Source organism: Bos indicus, chromosome 19 (genome assembly GCF_029378745.1).
Source record: "Bos indicus isolate NIAB-ARS_2022 breed Sahiwal x Tharparkar chromosome 19, NIAB-ARS_B.indTharparkar_mat_pri_1.0, whole genome shotgun sequence".
NCBI lineage: Eukaryota > Metazoa > Chordata > Mammalia > Artiodactyla > Bovidae > Bos > Bos indicus.
Genome location: NC_091778.1, coordinates 61,818,063 through 61,835,817, shown reverse-complemented (window position 1 = coordinate 61,835,817; position 17,755 = coordinate 61,818,063). Strand labels below are relative to the sequence as shown.

The 17,755-nt window shown below is 46.1% G+C and overlaps 1 protein-coding gene across 2 annotated transcripts; it reads left to right on the top strand.

Moving 5' to 3' along the window:
* Nucleotides 1-291: 291 nt before the first annotated feature.
* On the top strand, nucleotides 292-12,117 carry KCNJ2 (potassium inwardly rectifying channel subfamily J member 2). 2 transcript variants are annotated; one of them, XM_070774172.1, is made up of 2 exons: nucleotides 292-698; nucleotides 6,799-12,117. In XM_070774172.1, the coding sequence occupies exon 2, from the start codon at nucleotides 7,019-7,021 to the stop codon at nucleotides 8,300-8,302; it is 1,284 nt and encodes a 427-aa protein (XP_070630273.1). In that variant the 5' UTR covers nucleotides 292-698; nucleotides 6,799-7,018; the 3' UTR covers nucleotides 8,303-12,117. The 2 variants fall into 2 exon arrangements, with proteins under 2 accessions (XP_070630273.1, XP_019837496.1); XM_019981937.2 differs by lacking the exon at nucleotides 292-698 and adding an exon at nucleotides 1,346-1,534.
* The last annotated feature ends 5,638 nt before the right edge of the window (nucleotides 12,118-17,755 follow it).

Here is a 17,755-nt window from a genome sequence, read left to right as displayed (position 1 = left end):
GAAGCCCAAGCGCACTTCACCAGCACCTCCTAGGGGCCGAGCGCGCGAAGGAGGCTCGGAGGTGGGTCCCGGCGCGAACCCCGGTTCCCGGTCGGTTTCATTCTCGCGCTCGCGCACAGCCACTCCGGCGGTACCGCCCAGAAAGACGAGCTAGCGTGTGGAAGTTGTTTGGCGTCTCCAGGAGGCCCTGGAGAGGTTTAAACTACGCGGAGGACACATTTGATCGCTTGAGGAAATAAACATTCACCACACACACACACACACACACACACACACACACACATAGGGACGGCAAACTTGGTATAAGGAGGATTCTTAAGTATTCTTTAAGAGCAAAGCTTCGTGATGACACCAAAATGCTCAGGCGTGCGCGGCTCCGCAGTGTACACACACACACACACACACACACACACACACACAGTGCTCCAGGGTCCACGCCCGGTTCACACTGCGGTTGACAGCGCTTGTGAAAGGGTCTCCGTGCCCTCGCCCGGTTGCTGGGCGGGAGGGCTGGGAGGCGCCGGCGCGTGGCAGCGCTGAGCGCCCGTAGGAGTTGCTCCTGCAGAGAATTCAGGAGTCTAACTGCTCTGGGTTTAGATCAGCAGAGCGTGCCGGGCGCGCTGGTGGATACCGGGATTGAGGGCGGACCCCGCGGCAGGGAACGGGCCGTTCACCCTCCCGAGGAGCCCCGGCGCTCTGTAAGTAACTCGCACCCAGTCGGGAGAGGGAAGGGCCGGGCGGCCCGGCGCGCGTCGGCCCCCGGTCGGGCTCTGCGCGCCGCTCGCGGCCCCTTTCCGCGTTGCATCGGCGGCTCCTCCTCGCCCCGCTGGTTCAGCCCAGGATTCGGGGGGCGGGAAGGATCGCGGGGCAGGGGTGGGAGGTTGCCCCGGGTGGGAGGGAAGGAGAAAGGAAGACGCGCCCCCAGCTGACAGGCAAGCTTCCCAGGCGGCCACCGGGCGGCCGGGATACCGGCCCTCCGCTAGCCCCTGGGGGCGCGCGCCCGGCCCCGCCGCCGCCGAGGACAGGAAGGGGCCAGCGTGGGGCTGGCCCCGGGGTGGGAAGCTCGGCCCACAGGCGGGGCTGCAATTAGGCCGCCGCCGGAGCCGGGCCGCCGGCGTCCCACCTGCTGCGGGCCCGGCCGGGCGCGGCCGCCTCCTTCTTCCCGGCGGCCGGGCGTTGGGGGCGCGCGGGGCGGGAGCCGCGGCAGGTTCTCGCGCCGGCCCCGCGGGCCCCGCGGGCGCAGCATCCTCCCCCCGGCGCGGTCCCCGCGGGGCCGGGAGCGCGGCGATTGGCCGGCGCGGCCGGGGGCGGGGCCGGGCGGCCCGGTGCCTCGCGGACGCCTCAAAAGAGCCCAGGAAAGCGCAGAGCGCACTGGAGACCCAGCCCGCGCTCAGTCCGCCCCGGCGCCGGCCCGCTGGGTCTTGGGAATTGCTGGTTCGCTTTGGCTCCCTCGCTTGTACAAACTCCTGGATCTCACATGCCTCTGTAACCCCCACTTCCACTCCATGTCCCCATGCTCCTGCGCCAGCAACAGGTAAGGGCTGCTGCGTGTTTTCTTCCCTCCTTTGCTCTCCTTGCCTGTGGGTCCCGGGGAGAGGACTCGGGCTTCCGTCCCCGACCCGGCCCGGCCCGGCCGCCCCAGAGGTGCCCAGCTGTCAGGCGGCCTTTAGTTCTCCCCCACGCGCCGGAGTCCCAGAGCCTGCCTATAGAGTTTGTGTGCGCACCAGAACATCCTCAGAGCTAAAAATACTGAGACATGCTTGGAACAGTTGAGCAATAGAAACATTTCTCTGCAGCATCTGTTTGTGCTCATAACTTCCAGTGCACCAGCTGTAGCGAGATACTCAGTTGGGAGACCCGGGCGAGGGAGCCTCTGTTCGATTCTGTCTCTCAGGAGGAAAAAAAAAAAAAAAAAAGCAGTGGATGCGTCTAGAAAACCGGTCTCAAACCTTGGCAAACCTCGGGACTCAGCGCCGGTCTCGATCCTTGGCGTCTTTCCTCCCCACCCCCTCTGTCATTGCTTCAAGTGTAGCTTGAGTTCCAAACCCAGCGAGCTTCTCTCAAAGTTGCTTTGCTGGGGAAGAGAACGGGAGCTCGCGCTGGATCTGAGCCCTAAGATCGCGAAACTTGCACACCTCCCCTAAGCAGCTTGCTCTTCTTTGGAATAATCACGTTAATACCGAAATTTGAAGACGGTCAGGTTTCAGGGAAGCACGGTGGTCGAAACGACTTGATTCTGCAAAGGATTGCATCATAACATAGAGTCATCATGACAGTTGGAAAAAAAATCGAGATAGGAAGTGGGCAGTTTATTGTCTGTGTCTGGGTGATCCTGTCAGCAGGATGGTAACTAAGATGCGGCTGTGAATCCTGGGATTTCTATTAACCAAGAATTTACCTTTTAGGAAATCAGGCCTGATTTGAAAGCGTGTTTTGGGTATTCAAAGAGTGCCTATTGCTTTGTGCCACTTGCTTTCATTCCGTTAGTAATCGGTAGGCTGTCATTTTCTCCCACTAAGGACTGCTGTATGCCTGCTCTGTGTTACCTGTATGCTTGCTAGCTTTTTCCCTCTCACTTTCACGCCTGCTCCAAGTGTTTTATTTTTATTTGTCATGATCCAGAAAAATCCCCAGGCTGAGGAATTAAGAGACTGACTCTAAGGATGGTGGGAGGGGTCAGAGTCGGGGTCAAGGTCATGTCACTTTGCTTGCACTCCCTGCCCCTCCCCCCTGCTGGCACTTTCTTTTTGTGTTATTGCTCTCCATAGGAATATTTGTTCTGAGCTCTTGTAAACTGACCTTAAAAAAAATAGCACGCGGGGTATTTCTGCTTCCTTCTACTTCCTTCAGACTTTCCGGCTGCCCAATCCTTGTCGAGTCCTTGCATGACTTTTTGAGTAGCATAAAAGACCGACCATGTCTTTACCTGGACAGAAGGACAGTTTCAAACTTTTTTTTTTTTTTTTTAGTCTTTATTATTGTTTGCTATAGAGATATATAGTTCAGTATGTGCGCATACCAAGTGATGCTATATGCATTGTTGAGTATGAAAGATGTGGGGTTCCCATAGATGAGTGGGTGCCCCTCCTCTCCAAGAGCCCCTCCCCCTCCCTTTTGTTTACTGAGCTTCTGAGAGGTTGCTTTGCCAGCCTTGAGCTCTCGTAGCAACCGTGTGCCCAGAGCACACTCAGGCTGGTCTATATGGCGTCAGCTGGGGAATAGCTGCTCTAAACACTCATTAGCAGACCTCTCGTTCAGTCCTTTTACCATCCCTGTCTCCTCTCTTTACTCAGAAACTTTCTTATCCGCTCCACACCACGACCATAAGAGGGGGCCCACTTATTCTCATTTAGTCTTCCTGGTTAGCATGTCTCTGTTCTTGGATTATCCATCCTGGGAATATCTCGGTGATGGTAAAAATGATCTGGATACATTCATTACACCGTATTATCTCTTTGGCCTCATCTCTGTCTCCAGCTCTCTCTCCTTTAACATCTACCTTGAGATGGAAGCCCTGAAGTATTTTTTTCCACTGCTTATGCTTAATTTGGGCTCAGCCTATAAATAGTCTTAACATGAAGAGCAGCACATGTAGCCTCTCCATTTCCCAGAAATACTTTCTTCCTCACTGGTTATGCCCTGGGTAAAAATGATTGTTTGTGTCTATTAAGTTTATTTCAGGCCCTTACATATTCTGGCTGAAAATGGGGGCATTTGCACATTGTTCATCAGATCACACGTGAATTCTCCCAAGCTGTGCCCCTCAAGGAGGGCAATCACTGGGGGTTTTCATCGGTTCTTAATCAGATGATTCTCAAGAACTTACTTAGAATGTGGCCCTAAAATGAAGTTGCACGAAAGCCCTATTCCTAATTAAAGTGTTTTCCCAGATGCTCATGAATTGGTGATTTTCAGTGTGAGAAGTGCAGGCAAGGAAGTTTTCTGCTTGCCCGCAGCCACTCAGGCATGTGGGCAGGTTAATAGGAAAGACAGTCTTCAGAGTGGAATATTAAGACAGTTACCCTATCAGACTTTGGCAGCGTCTCAGCTTTTGCTGTATCATCAGCTCCACCAAAGTCTGAATACACATCATGCGTGTGCACATATACACACACGAATCTGTTTTGGAACGTATCTGCTGGAGGTGACAAAAGTTTCCATTTTGCCAGAAAAATCTTTCTCCCCCCCCCTTTCCAGGCAGAAATGGTAAATTTCTAAATGATGCTCCGCATATGGAACAAATTCTGTCATTAGCAAGGGAAATAAGACAATAATAGTCACTCAATACAGGCTCTCTTCAAGAATCTAAATGCGGAAAGCTATTCATTCGTAGGAAGCTGGTCGTGTGTGTTTTGTGGAATTCAGACGAATGTCCTGGGGTCAGGATTTTTAGAAAGTCATAATTCGGTCTTTAGATTTCATATGACTGTTATGCTTTAATCTGGAAAGAGCAGAAATCAGTCAGATGAAATTTGAGACTGTCTACTCTTGGTCCGTAATGGTAACTCAGATGGAACGATTATTTTGAATCATGAAAAGGGAATTTCTTGGTGTCAGCTTATAAGATCCTGAAGTCAGTCAGAACTCACAGATACAAGCCTATTTAAACGAGGCCTCCCTGCTGCCCCTTTCTTGGAAAATGCACCTGCACTTGGTGTCATATTATTGTCTATATTTGTGTGTGTGTCGAAGGGCTTGGCAGTTTCATATGAGCCAAATGAGCTGAAATCTTTGTTTAAAAAAATTCTTTCTGTGTCCAGGGTCTAGAACCCTGAGGAATCAGAGTCTTGTTTCTTTTGTCCAAGAGCAAACTTCATGGGAAGCAGACAAAACATTGAAGCAGGTGGAAGGGTAAGAAGACACAGTACTTTCTTTTTATAAAGTAATTCAAAGGCAGTTTCAAATCGGGCATCATTCAGGTGTCAAAAGCTGCCAAAATGTAACACACATTGCAATTTTCACAGATGACTAATCTCAGGAAAAATGTGTTGGGGCACATTCTTGCATAATAACTTGGATAAAGAGGCAGAAGTGAAACGACTGTAACAAGTCATTTTCAAAGACAGTGCACCTTGCCTTTTTACTCCGGGGGTGCGTGAAAACGAATCAGTGATTTGCTGTCTTTGCAGCTGGTCTGGTTGCACGTGGTTCTGTTAACTGCTTCATCTGAGTGCGGTTTAGGGGGAGAAAGAAAAAGTGGTGTCTTCGTCATCAGGGTGTCGATGAATCTCTGATCCTGTCTATCTGCTGTTCACTGTCCCCCTTTAATCCAGGAGACAGCTTTGGTGGTTTGAAAGTCAAGCATTCCTCCTATTTTTCATTTCTCTGCTGTGTTCATTTTAAAATTTATATTTGGTTGTCAAAACACCCTAGACTTTCTCCCAGCCTTTTGCAAATCCAGGAAAAATTATATCCTTTGGACCAAACATGAAAAGTCAAAAGTCAGTAGATGATTTTTAACTACAGGGGCGGGGGTGCAGGGGGTGGGAGATGAGCAGAGAGAGGAAAACTGGAAACTGCTGTTTATTTGTTCACATTAGGTAAAGGTGAGCATCTTCTCTACAGGAACAGAGGTCAGAAAGCAACGCTGCAAAGTGCAAGTGAGCTGAGGGGGGCCTGTGACTTACTGCTACAGAGGTGTCTGGGTTTGAAAACACACAGAGTTGAACTCCCGTGAAATGAGTCCCAGCCTTATCTCAATCCACTGAAGACCTGATCCTTGAGCACAAAGGTGCTTACTTCCTTGCCTGTCATTACACACGGCAGTCCCATCTCCAGAGAATTTCAAGTCTCTCATTGCTAAGCAACAGGATCACTCTGTATCCCCCAGAGTGAGCCTGCATCTTCAAGTCAGAATCACTTGCAGGAACAGAGATGTTATCAGGAGTTTCTGCCGCTTTTGGTGGCTGCTGTCAGCGTGTGACATGATGGAATAAGCCCAAAATGTCTCCAGAAACCTGCGTCCCTTTCAGATGATTGGAAGGGCTGTCTGCTCAGTTTTGTCTGTTAAATGAACTAGTCAATGCTTTTGAATTTCAGCCTCGTCATTGAGGGCTGTCATGTTCTTCCACAATGCACCTGCTGCCCGATGAATATGAACATTCTGCATTCATGTGAAATGCTCTCTGACATGTCCGAGTACTTAAAGCTTCATGGCAAACCTGAGAGTTAGAAAAGTCTTTCTTCTGCTTAATCACCAGGGACCCTAGCAAGTAGAGAAGGCAAAAGAAGAGCATAAAAGGAGACAGTAGAATATTCTAGATTTCTGGCCAAAAATAGGGAACAGGAATCTGAGACTTTGGATGAAGGGAAGGGATAATTAGGGATGGATGGATATGTGCGCACTGCTATATTTAAAATGGACAACCAAGAAAAGTCTGCTGTACAGCACAGGGGACTCCGCTCAATGTTCTGTGGCAGCCCGGATGGCAGGGGAGTTGGGAGGAGAACGGATACATGTATAAGTATGGCTGAGGCCCTTCGCTGTCCACCTGAAAGTATCACAACATTGTCAATCAGCTATACTCCAATATAAAATTTAAAAGTTAGAAAAAAACATTTTCATGAACAACTACCTCTTCTGTGTTTAGCCACATCATGTTTTTAAGTAATATAGGAAAATATTTTCTTTCTATTTCTTTAGGGCTACACAAAGAAATAAAAACCCCAGCAATTCAGCATAAAGGACATTGATGTGTATCTGTCTCTGTTTCTGGCTAGGAACTGTTGCATTAGAGAGTAGAACCCTTTCCTAATGAACTTCTTTTGTAATAAAAGATCTCTCTCTCTTTTTTGCAGGACCTGTTCTCTGGATGTCAGCTGAGTTACTAAGGTGACTCTGCATGTCAAGAGACAGACCTTGGTAGCCAGAATCTCAAGGCCCCTGGAGACCCCATCCCTCCTTCTTTTTTTGTGCGTGTGGGTCCTCACTGAACATTCAAACCTGTTTCTCCAAAGGGTTTTGCAAAAACTGAGACTGTTTCCCAAAGCAGAAGCGCTGGCGTCCACAGCAGAAGCGATGGGCAGCGTGCGCACCAACCGCTACAGCATCGTCTCTTCAGAGGAGGACGGCATGAAGCTGGCCACCCTGGCGGTGGCCAACGGATTCGGGAATGGCAAGAGCAAAGTCCACACCCGCCAGCAGTGCAGGAGCCGCTTCGTGAAGAAGGACGGACACTGCAACGTGCAGTTCATCAACGTGGGCGAGAAGGGCCAGCGGTACCTGGCGGACATCTTCACCACGTGCGTGGACATCCGCTGGCGGTGGATGCTGGTCATCTTCTGCCTGGCTTTCGTGCTCTCCTGGCTCTTCTTCGGCTGTGTGTTTTGGTTGATCGCGCTGCTCCACGGGGACCTGGATGCGTCCAAGGAGAGCAAAGCCTGCGTGTCCGAGGTCAACAGCTTCACGGCTGCCTTCCTTTTCTCCATCGAGACGCAGACCACCATCGGCTACGGCTTCCGCTGCGTCACGGACGAGTGCCCTGTGGCCGTCTTCATGGTGGTCTTCCAGTCCATCGTGGGCTGCATCATCGACGCCTTCATCATCGGTGCGGTAATGGCCAAGATGGCCAAGCCCAAAAAGAGAAACGAGACGCTGGTCTTCAGCCACAACGCCGTGATCGCCATGAGGGACGGCAAGCTCTGCCTCATGTGGCGGGTGGGCAACCTCCGGAAGAGCCACTTGGTGGAGGCGCACGTGCGCGCGCAGCTCCTCAAGTCCAGAATCACCTCCGAGGGGGAGTACATCCCCCTGGATCAGATAGACATCAACGTGGGCTTCGACAGCGGCATCGACCGCATATTTCTGGTGTCTCCCATCACCATCGTCCACGAGATCGATGAGGACAGTCCTCTGTACGATCTGAGCAAGCAGGACATCGACAACGCAGACTTTGAGATCGTGGTCATCCTCGAGGGTATGGTGGAGGCCACGGCCATGACCACGCAGTGCCGGAGCTCGTACCTGGCCAACGAGATCCTCTGGGGTCACCGCTACGAGCCGGTGCTCTTCGAGGAGAAACACTACTACAAAGTAGACTACTCCAGGTTCCACAAGACGTACGAAGTCCCCAACACGCCCCTGTGCAGCGCTAGGGACTTAGCGGAGAAGAAATACATCCTGTCGAACGCTAACTCGTTTTGCTACGAAAATGAGGTCGCCCTCACGAGCAAAGAGGAAGACGACAGTGAGAACGGGGTCCCCGAGAGCACAAGCACGGACACGCCCCCGGACATAGACCTGCACAACCAGGCCAGTGTACCTCTAGAGCCCAGGCCGTTACGACGGGAGTCGGAGATATGACTGAGTCCTCCTGGGGAGTGCTTCCTCTGAAACACGGTCTGTTGGTCAAAGGCCCAAAACAGTTACGCACACGACGGTACCAGGGGCAGGTGGTTCGAGGCAAGTGACCACAAGGGACTGGGGCTAGCGCGGTGGTTTTAGAGAAAGACTGTAAGCGCGAAGACGAACCTAAAGCACTAAACAGGCCTCCCCGTGGCCCAAAGGCGCATAACACGTTGTAGAATAAGTTATGGGGTGTTTGTGTTTTGTGTTTTGAACCAAACTTGAACTTGCAGGCAAGCCTTGGTTGGTGGGGTGTTTGACTTCTCCAGAACGCTTCTCTTTGGGGAACAAGAATGTTTTTAAATGGCATCACATTTTTCAATGTTTTAAAGGCAAGACTCTGCCTTAACTTTTGAAAAGCTGCTAACTACACCAACACGTGTCGTATTGTTGCAGTGTAGTTTTTTTTTTTTTCCTTGTGTGTAATTTAAAAAGTCAGTGTTGAACTTTGTTGAAAGCTCATGATATGCGCTTCAAAGTGGCAAGTATTTGGCTATTAGCTGCCAAACGAGAGCCTGATTTTTTGAGGCCAGTAATTTGTTTGCTAGAATTGATTCTCTCTCTCCCTCTCGTGCTGTCTGTCTCTCTGGTTACATAAGGGCATTATGTAACACTAGCCAAATGGTAGCCTCCGGGCTGTTGTTAATGTTTTTGTTTTTGTTTTTTTTTTCCCCTCCAAGATGTTAATGGGTTATCTCAAATTTTTAGTTAGACTACCTAAAATAAATACCAAAGATAATGCACATTTTTGCACAGTGGAGCTTACACTAAAAGGGAAAGAAAGCCCCACGGCTGCCTTGAAATCAAGAGACAAGAACTTTGAACCTCAGCAAGACCTTGAACTACCCTCTCCTTTTGCACCTTATTGAGAAAATAGAACATCACACACAGAGTTAAGTGTGGTGCTTTTAATTTTTTGCTCTTTCATGTAACTTTCATGTCATAGGAAGAAGACAGGGGAAAGTAAAATTCACACATACACACACACGAAAGATATAAGCAACTTTCCTTTCCTTCGAGGTGGTGCTGGACAGGTGAATACAACTTTGAGCGATGATGATGACCCCTTAGATTTTTTTTTTCTGGATTTTTCCATGTTTTGCACATTCCAAAATTTATCCCAGAAGATAAGACCTAGGTCGACATGAGTTGGCACCCTCCGTGCTGAGCCATCCAACTCGAAAGATCAGTAGGTTTAAACCTTCAGGCTGAGTTCCTTGCCCTGGTGGTGGGTGCATCTCTGGCTTGAGTTTATTTTCTAAAAGATGCCACGCCTGGCCCGTGGGCTGGTTCTTCCCATCAGACTGTTTGGACCGAGTCCTCCAATATCTGAGAGGGTTGTGAATGCCCCAGTGAGAAGTTAGCAAGATGTGGAAGAGCCGTTTTGATGTAGCTCATCAACTTAAGTATTTAGGAAGAAGGGGAACATTGCCTTTTTTTTTTTTTAAATGATAGAGAGCAGGAATGAAAATGTCTCAGTATTTTAGGGTCAACAAGAGCCACAACAATCCTAACAGCGTCACAAGTAAAGGAGATAATGGTCTAAAAGTGTCCTTTCCCTCCGGTGGATCCACACTCGTCTTTGAACCAAGTGGATCCCTTTTGCCTGTGCAGACCTGGAGCCTGTTACTTGGGGCACATCATTTCCCAGAAGCTTCTCCTGCCTGGCTGCCTGACTCGCTAGGAACATTTTGTTTGGTTTGGTTTTCCGCTCTAGCTTGATATAACGGAACTCTGTTTTGGTTTAAAGTTCCTTATTTGTGAATTCTGGGGTCACTGATTTTTTTCTTTTTCAATGGGAGTCTCAAAATCAACTCTCTTTACGGTATTACACCCCTGTATGCCATTAAAAAACAGCTTGTTCTAGAATCCTGTATTTCATCAGCCCGTGTCTGGGATGGCCTCTGGTTCCTGACCAGCCGTATCTGCATGGGGTGCCTGCAGTCAGAGGACAGTCTCTGCTCTTGTCTGCCTTTCGAGTCGGTGGGTTTGAACCCTGTGTGGTTATTTGCATGGAAACCAGATTAGAGCCATCAAGCGAGGGGATGATATGTGAAGTCCAGACTTACAGGCCGATGGGGGAAGTTGTTTAGAGACTTAGAGGAATTGGGATGGAGTGGACATAGAATGTACAGCCTTCTGTACATGGCGACCATCCTGCCATTGATAGGGAGAGGGTGTTGAGGGTTTCAGCTGCTGCTATTCCGATACTTTTGCAAAGGAAAATAATCAAACCAAAGAGTATTCCGTGATCTGTAAGTTACATGAAGATACAGTGGAGGATGGGGGTGACAAAGGCACCTTCTTGTCGCACAGTGCTGCCACTTAAACACTTGACATATTTGCAGTGGGGCGGATGGAGGGGGGCAAGAACGAGGGAGGGAACTCTTGCAACTTCTTTCTAAAAAGAGAAAAAAAAAATTAAAATTTCTGGTGCACAGGTTTGTTTTTTTTTTTTTTTCAAGAAAATTTTGCAGAAGCTATGTTTTTAAAGTGTACATTTTATAAAGTTTATCAGATATTTTCATATTTAAAGCCAAATGTAAATAGAAGTCTGTAAAGGGAAGAAAATTGCCATAGAAAGTATAATTTCAGTGCAGCAATTTCTGAGAGCTAGTACCTGTATGCTACCGGTTAGCATGGTTTTAGCAAATATTTACCAGCCTTATAAGGTTTGTCTTGCTATGTTCTCCTGTTATTTATTTCAGCATGGACTGTTCATTTGAAAACTTTTCCTAGGTATTAGTATTTTAACAGTTACAAGCTTTAAATGGCAATTTTTGTGTTTGTTTTTTTTTTTTTGTCAAGAGCCAAGACACAGTAATGCACAATGTTTTTTTTTTTTTTGCTGCATTTTACCTTCAGAACCTTGGTCTTTATTGACTGGGTCTCCTTACTTAGTGCACACATGTCGTGGGAAAGCAGACTGAAGACACTCACACTGAGTATCTGGGGTCTGTTGCCAGATTCTTGTTGCTTCTCTGTTGCAAGCAAACCCCCACTGAATTTATTTAGGAGTTATCCCCTTGTGAAGAATCTGTGCCCGTAACTGGATGGGCATTATATTTTTGGGAGGAGGTTTAGATTCCTGGGTATCCTATTTTTAAATAAAAGGTAGACAAAGTGAATTCTATTTTGATTATTGAGAAAGGAATATTAATAGTTTTCTATCCCTCTAGGATTATACTTGAATCAGACATTTTAAGGATGTCACCGTAACTCTGAAGTCATTTCCAAATTCCTGATGACAATTTGTTCAGTTTGTTTTACCTATTTTTTTTTTTTTTAATTCTATCAGTGCATTATTCGTCCCTTCCTGTCCTTTCTTCCCTGTCAGCTCCCATCTCAAACCTCGGTGTTTATTCAGTGCATTTTGTCCCCTGAATATTGTTACCCTGGCAAGAAAACAAATGTCGGTTCATATTTGATGATAAGCCACACAGTAAAAGCAAAAAGCCTGTTCTGAGAAGCAGAGTGGATTTTTTTTCACTCTGTATCTAATAAAGTTAAGGTTGTTTTAAAAAAAACAAGTGTTGCATAGTCACTTACTCCCAACAAATCCCTTTTCTAGTTATGTTGGGTTTCAAGCTCTGGGCTGCAGTGAACTGAACAACCCCAGTCTTTGACAATCCTGAATTATCATCTTCCCATTTCCTATCTTTTTGTATCTGAAGTCTTCCTAATGTACTGCACAAACCATGGATTGTACATATTTTTATATATTATGTCTTATTTTATTATTTCTAAATAAAAAGTTAAAAATTGAAAACAAATCAGTGCAAGAAATTTTTGGGCTCTCTGTGTGATTCTTGTAGCATCTCAGATAGAAACCAAAGGTTCCCAAATGAGAGGACATAAACCCGGATAGATGGGATGAATGGGACCATAGAAATCTCCAGAACAGGCGTGGGGCAGTGGCAAGTTACCTTAATCCCAGTAGGAGGAAGTCGGGCCCGGATTTTGTTTGTGGACAGAATGCCCTGGGTGGAGAGGAGAGAGAAACAACCAAAAAACAAGCAAACAAAAATAACAAAAAACTATTGAATAGAAGGCTTAGATTTTAAGCCTCTGTGTAATGATAAAAGTTACTTTGTTGAGCTTAACTCTGTGTAGGGTTCAGCTTTATATTAGCTCATTTCCCCAAAACCAAATCAGGTTGTTATATTCCCGTATAATAAATCAGAGTTGGCAAATATGTCCCATCAAAGGCCAGATAGTAAACATTTTTGGCTTTGTGAAACAGTTCTTTGTCTCCACCATGCAGCTCTGCCCTCATACTACAAAAGCAGCCACAGATAATATGAAAAAAAGGTGCAGCTGTATTACAATAGAACTTTACTTATAACAGGTGGTGGGCCAGACTTGGCCCATGGCCTATAATTTATTGACCTCTGTTATAGATGAAGAAACCAAGGCTGGATTTTAAAGCTAATGAATCATTGAGCTGATACTCAAATGCAGGTTTTATCTGCCTCTAAATTTCATTTAATCCACTAAGCTCTATAGGTGTTTTAGAGAACATAGTTACCAAGGATATGTGGGTCTCAGAGAAAACATCAATTCCTCTGGCAGATTTTGAATAGCTTAACTGTTTTTCACCAGTGGAAACACTGCGGAAAATCTCCATTCTGAAATATGGATTGCTCCTTAAAATTTTTCCTTTAATAAATACTCGATATTTTTCCTTTTAACAAATATTTTTCCTTCAATAAAGTCCTTAGTGTGATTCAAAGTGGTTCTAAGCTCTTTATGAGTATTAAATAATTTAATCTTAGTGGCGTCTGCACTATTATTATCCTTATTTAATAAATGAGGCTACTGAGGCTCAGGGAGGTTGAGTGTCTTTTGTGAATACACACAGCTATTAGGAATTAGAGCTGAGATTTAAACAGAAGACATTTAACTTGCAGCAACATGGATGAACCTAGAGATGATCATACAAGTGAAGTAAGTCAGGAAGAGAAAGACGAACACCATGTGATGTCACTTATGTATGGAGTCTGACGCAAACGAACTTAGCCATGAACCAGGAACAGACTCTCAGACTGGGAGAGCAGACTTGTGGCTGCCAGGGGGCGGGGCTGGGGGCTGGGTGGCCTGGGAGTCTGGGGTCAGCTGGTGCAAACTGTTACCTAAAGGCTAGATCAGCAACAAGGTCCTACTCTATAACACAGGGAGCTGTATTCAGTACCCCAAGATAAACCGTAATGGAAAAGAAGATGAAAAAGAATATATATGTATATGAAGTTTGGTTGATTTATAGTGTTGTGCTAATTTCTGCTACATAGCAAAGCGATTCAGTTGTACACATATGTGTAAATCAACTGTACTTCAATTGAAGAACAACTGGGGCCGTTTATCTGGGCTTTCTCATCACTACTCTCTGCTTTCCATGTGGAGGCCTTCTTGGCGAGTTTCAGCATTTTGTCTCAGGCCTTTCTGCTTCTCCGTTGTTATTCTCTTCGGTGGGGAACACACATGCCTTTTGTCTGCATAGAGTCCGTGAACACAGGACCCCCCACCTCCTTCAGAACCTGCTCCACGATTGCTCCCTCGGTTTCTGGGGAGAGGGCACAGCTCACAAAGGTAGACTAATGACAAATTTCAGCTTCAGTTGTGGGATGTGGGTACATTTCAAACTTCAGATTAATTTCAATTAACTAGCAATTGCTGAGGCCTGTCCCGAGGTGAAACCACAAAGCCCTGTTACTAACCAAGCGGCAGGCACCTCACCACATCACAGGCTTCTGTTTTCCTCCAGCTGGGAGCCGCCAAGTTTAGGGAGAGCCTCCTGGTGGCTGGTCCCATTCAACAAGATGCATAATGGTGACTCCAGGCAACAAGTTCAATGCTTTATGGGTCTCACCAGTACTTAAAAAAAAAAAGAAATATATAGACATATATATATATATATATATATATATATATATATATATGTCTCACCACTATAAAAAAAATGTATATACACACACGCATATATATATATACAAAAGGAAAAATCAAGGGTGGAATTTCAGAGTTTTTCTCCTTAGGGCTTCTTCTTAGTGACAGCCGAATAAGACCTCCCAACTGCAGCCTTTTAAAGGAACAGCCCCCCAGGTAATCCTCCCAAAGGAGAAAGCATCTTTCTCTCTAGCAATGTCCATTTTAAAGCTCGAAACACTGACTGCATCAATCAGATTTGGTTTCCTAAATTGAAAGAAGAAAGAAAGGGAAGAAGGAAGGATGGGAAGAAGAAAAAGAAAGGAGGAAGGAAAAAATACAGGAAAAGAAGCCTAGTTTTATGCATTTTAAATGAAGAACTAAGCCCATGATTAGCATATTTCAAGAAGCCAGTTTTTTTTTTTTTCCAAAATAGTTTGGATCAAGGACCTTAAGGATCTGATGATTTGAGCTACTATATGAGTCTTGTTGTAGTGGCTCAAAACTTGTTACGTTATTATAAGGCCATACCTAGCTGTCATGGGTGCAACAGAACTCCCGTATTGTCTGGCTCTGGACTAGGGTGACCAGCTGCCCTGGTTTGCCTGGGATGAAGGATTTCCCAAGCATGCAATATAGGCAGTCCTAGAACTGAAAAGTCAGTCACCTGCTTTGGAAGCCAGAGGAGAAACAGTTGGGAAGTGAAAAGAGGGACAGTTAAGGAGCCTGTGGAAGGGAGGAGTTTAGGAAGATGAGCCAGATTCTGCACGAGCGTTACTAAACAGTAAGAATAATAATGATGAATAATTACATGTAAGTGGTTCTCCTCGAGTAACTGAAATTTGTGGCCTCGAGGGCATTCATTGTTTTGAAGGGATGGTTTGCTAAAATATTATACAATTCTCTGCCTCATTCAAAGAGCAGTGTGTATTATTTAATGTTTCCTTTTGTGATTCAGGCTGCGAGGGGCACCTCTTTCTGGGGGTGGGGGTGGGGTGTGTTGAAGTCTGTCCATTGAACAGACAGCTGCTGCTTTGGCCTAGCGTCATTCAGGGTCTTGCTTCTCCCTGCTGCTTTGAGGAAATCAGATAATCCATCCTACAGGTCATATGACTGAGAACCACACAAAGATGAGGTTCCAGCTTTGGGTTTTTGTGGTGATGGTACTAATTTTCAGAAGTCCCTTGTTTCCGGTGTGAGATTGCATTCTGAAGGGTCGACTCTGTTACGTGGTTTGACTTCTAGAAAATTCAATTCAATTTGACCAAAAATGTACTGAGGAATTATGTTATGGTTCTGGTTACTTGAAGTTTTCGGTATGGACTTTGTCTTTAAGAGGTCATAGTTTGGAAAATGGGTGGAACTGTTGTACACTTTCTCTTAAAATTGAGTTTTATATATAAAAACTTTCTGTCTAATAATCTGTGTCTGTGTTAGTCACTCAGTCGTGTCCAGTTCTTTGTGACCCCATGGAGTGCAGCCTTCCAGGCTCCTCTGTCCATGGAATTCTTCAGGCAAGAATACTGGGGTGGGTTACCATTTCCTACTCCAGGGGATCTTCCCAGCCGGGGATCCAACCTGCGTCCCCTGTGTCTCCTGTATTGGCAGGCTGATTCTTTACCACTAGCGCCACTCTGACCCCAGACTCTGCTTAGATTCGGTCTGTGAAATGATCTTTGCCTTTGGGCTGGTATTGGGTTCACTCCCATATAACCAACAAATGAATGGAATCTCACACTGTGTAGCTTTATTTGGCTTTTGTTTTTCAACTCTTTGCTAACTTACTTCTACTTCTAAAGTCCCAGGTAAGCAATTTTTTATTTGATCCTGCAGACAGAGTGTATTTCAGTAAAATGCATCTTGCTCAGTTGCTCAGTCCTGTAGGACTCTTCGTGACTCCATGGACTGCAGCACAGCATGTTTCCCTGTCCTTCACCACCTCCCGGAGTTTGTTCAAACTCAAGTCCATTGGGTCGGTGCTGCCATGCAGCCATCTCATCCTCTGTCGCTCCCTTCTCCTCCTGCCCTCAATCTTTAAGAGTTGCCTTTAAAATATATAAATATTAGGCATTAGGTACTTAGACCCATAAAAATAGATCATTTACCAATAGAGATATTTCAAAGGCACGTGCAGACCCAACCCTCCCAACATTTGGCAAAAGCACACTCAGATGGCAACCATTCATATGAAAACCAGGGAAAGCGCATCCTACACGCCAGGGGTTTTCTTCGGTCCAGCAGTGAGCTCTTTTTTGTGGCCTGAGCTCTCCTCCCTGCCTTTCCAGGCTCAGCTGAAAGTCCCAGCCCTCCTCACTTGGGCATACTCAGTCAATGAGACAGCTGAAGAAGATGCCCCAGGGTTGCCATAGAAACTAAAAGAAGCACCGGAGCACCTTCTCCCGCATATTCGTTAATTTCATCTGAGCGACTTTCTTCAGGAACCAAAAATAAAACGTGCACAAGGATGTAATTATATAAAAAGCTGTGTTGGATGATAAATACGGTATGTATTTTTGCCTCAGTCTATAGCTTGCTTCTATCTATTTCGAAACATTTGAACTTTTTCAGCAGGAGTCTCTGTGTAAGGTTTAATTGAAGCGAAGCACAGATTTACTAAGATAAGGCAGTGAGGCTCGCTCAGGAAATTCTGCCTTGCCCTGGCTCCTACCTGACATCTCATTGTAAAGTTTCTTAAAACCAAGCCCACTTTCAGTGTCTGCTCGTATAGGGCCGTCTCAAGCTCACTGGAACCGACCGAAATTGCTCTGCCTTCAGGTGTGCACCAGTCTTAAACGTTCTATAGATTTATCATCATTTTCTAGGGTAATAAAAAAGAAGTGGACAGGAGAATGCCAAAACAGCAATTAGTGGAGAAGGCCAACAAAATTCTTTTTTTTTTAAATCCTGTTGCTACTTGCAATAAACAAGCTCCTTTCAGAGTGAAGAGATGGGGCATCAAAATGCGAATACCTCAATGCTCCTGTTGCAATACTCACCTGGGAGAAAGCTTTCAGAGCCTGACCCTGTTCTTTCTACCTTCTAATGGATGGATGGCCCAAGTTACTGATTCTTCCTACCATCCATGCACAAGGCAATCCTGAACCTGCATATTGGCATGATTTAAAAAGGACTTTAGGTTGCTATTTCCTGCCAGTGATTTGCATGAAGCTCTGTGCAGTATAGGACTTACTGAAAAAGGAAAATGCAAAGGTCCAAGGTGTGTCTGGTAAGCAAGGATACGCCTTTATTTGTCGTCTGTGCATCTGCACTGTCTGTGCTCTTGAAGGACTAACCTTTCATCATTTTACAAGGAGGGAGGGCCCGAGATGAAGGTTTCCTTTGAGGTAAATCTTTTATATGAATACAATATAAAAGGATTTTCCTCTTTGGAAGAGCTGGCAGCCTGCAGGTTGAAAAAAAGTGACTGGTCCACCTAGTTCTGTTTGAAAAACTAGACTGACTCTGGTGTTAAAATGGTTATGAAAATCA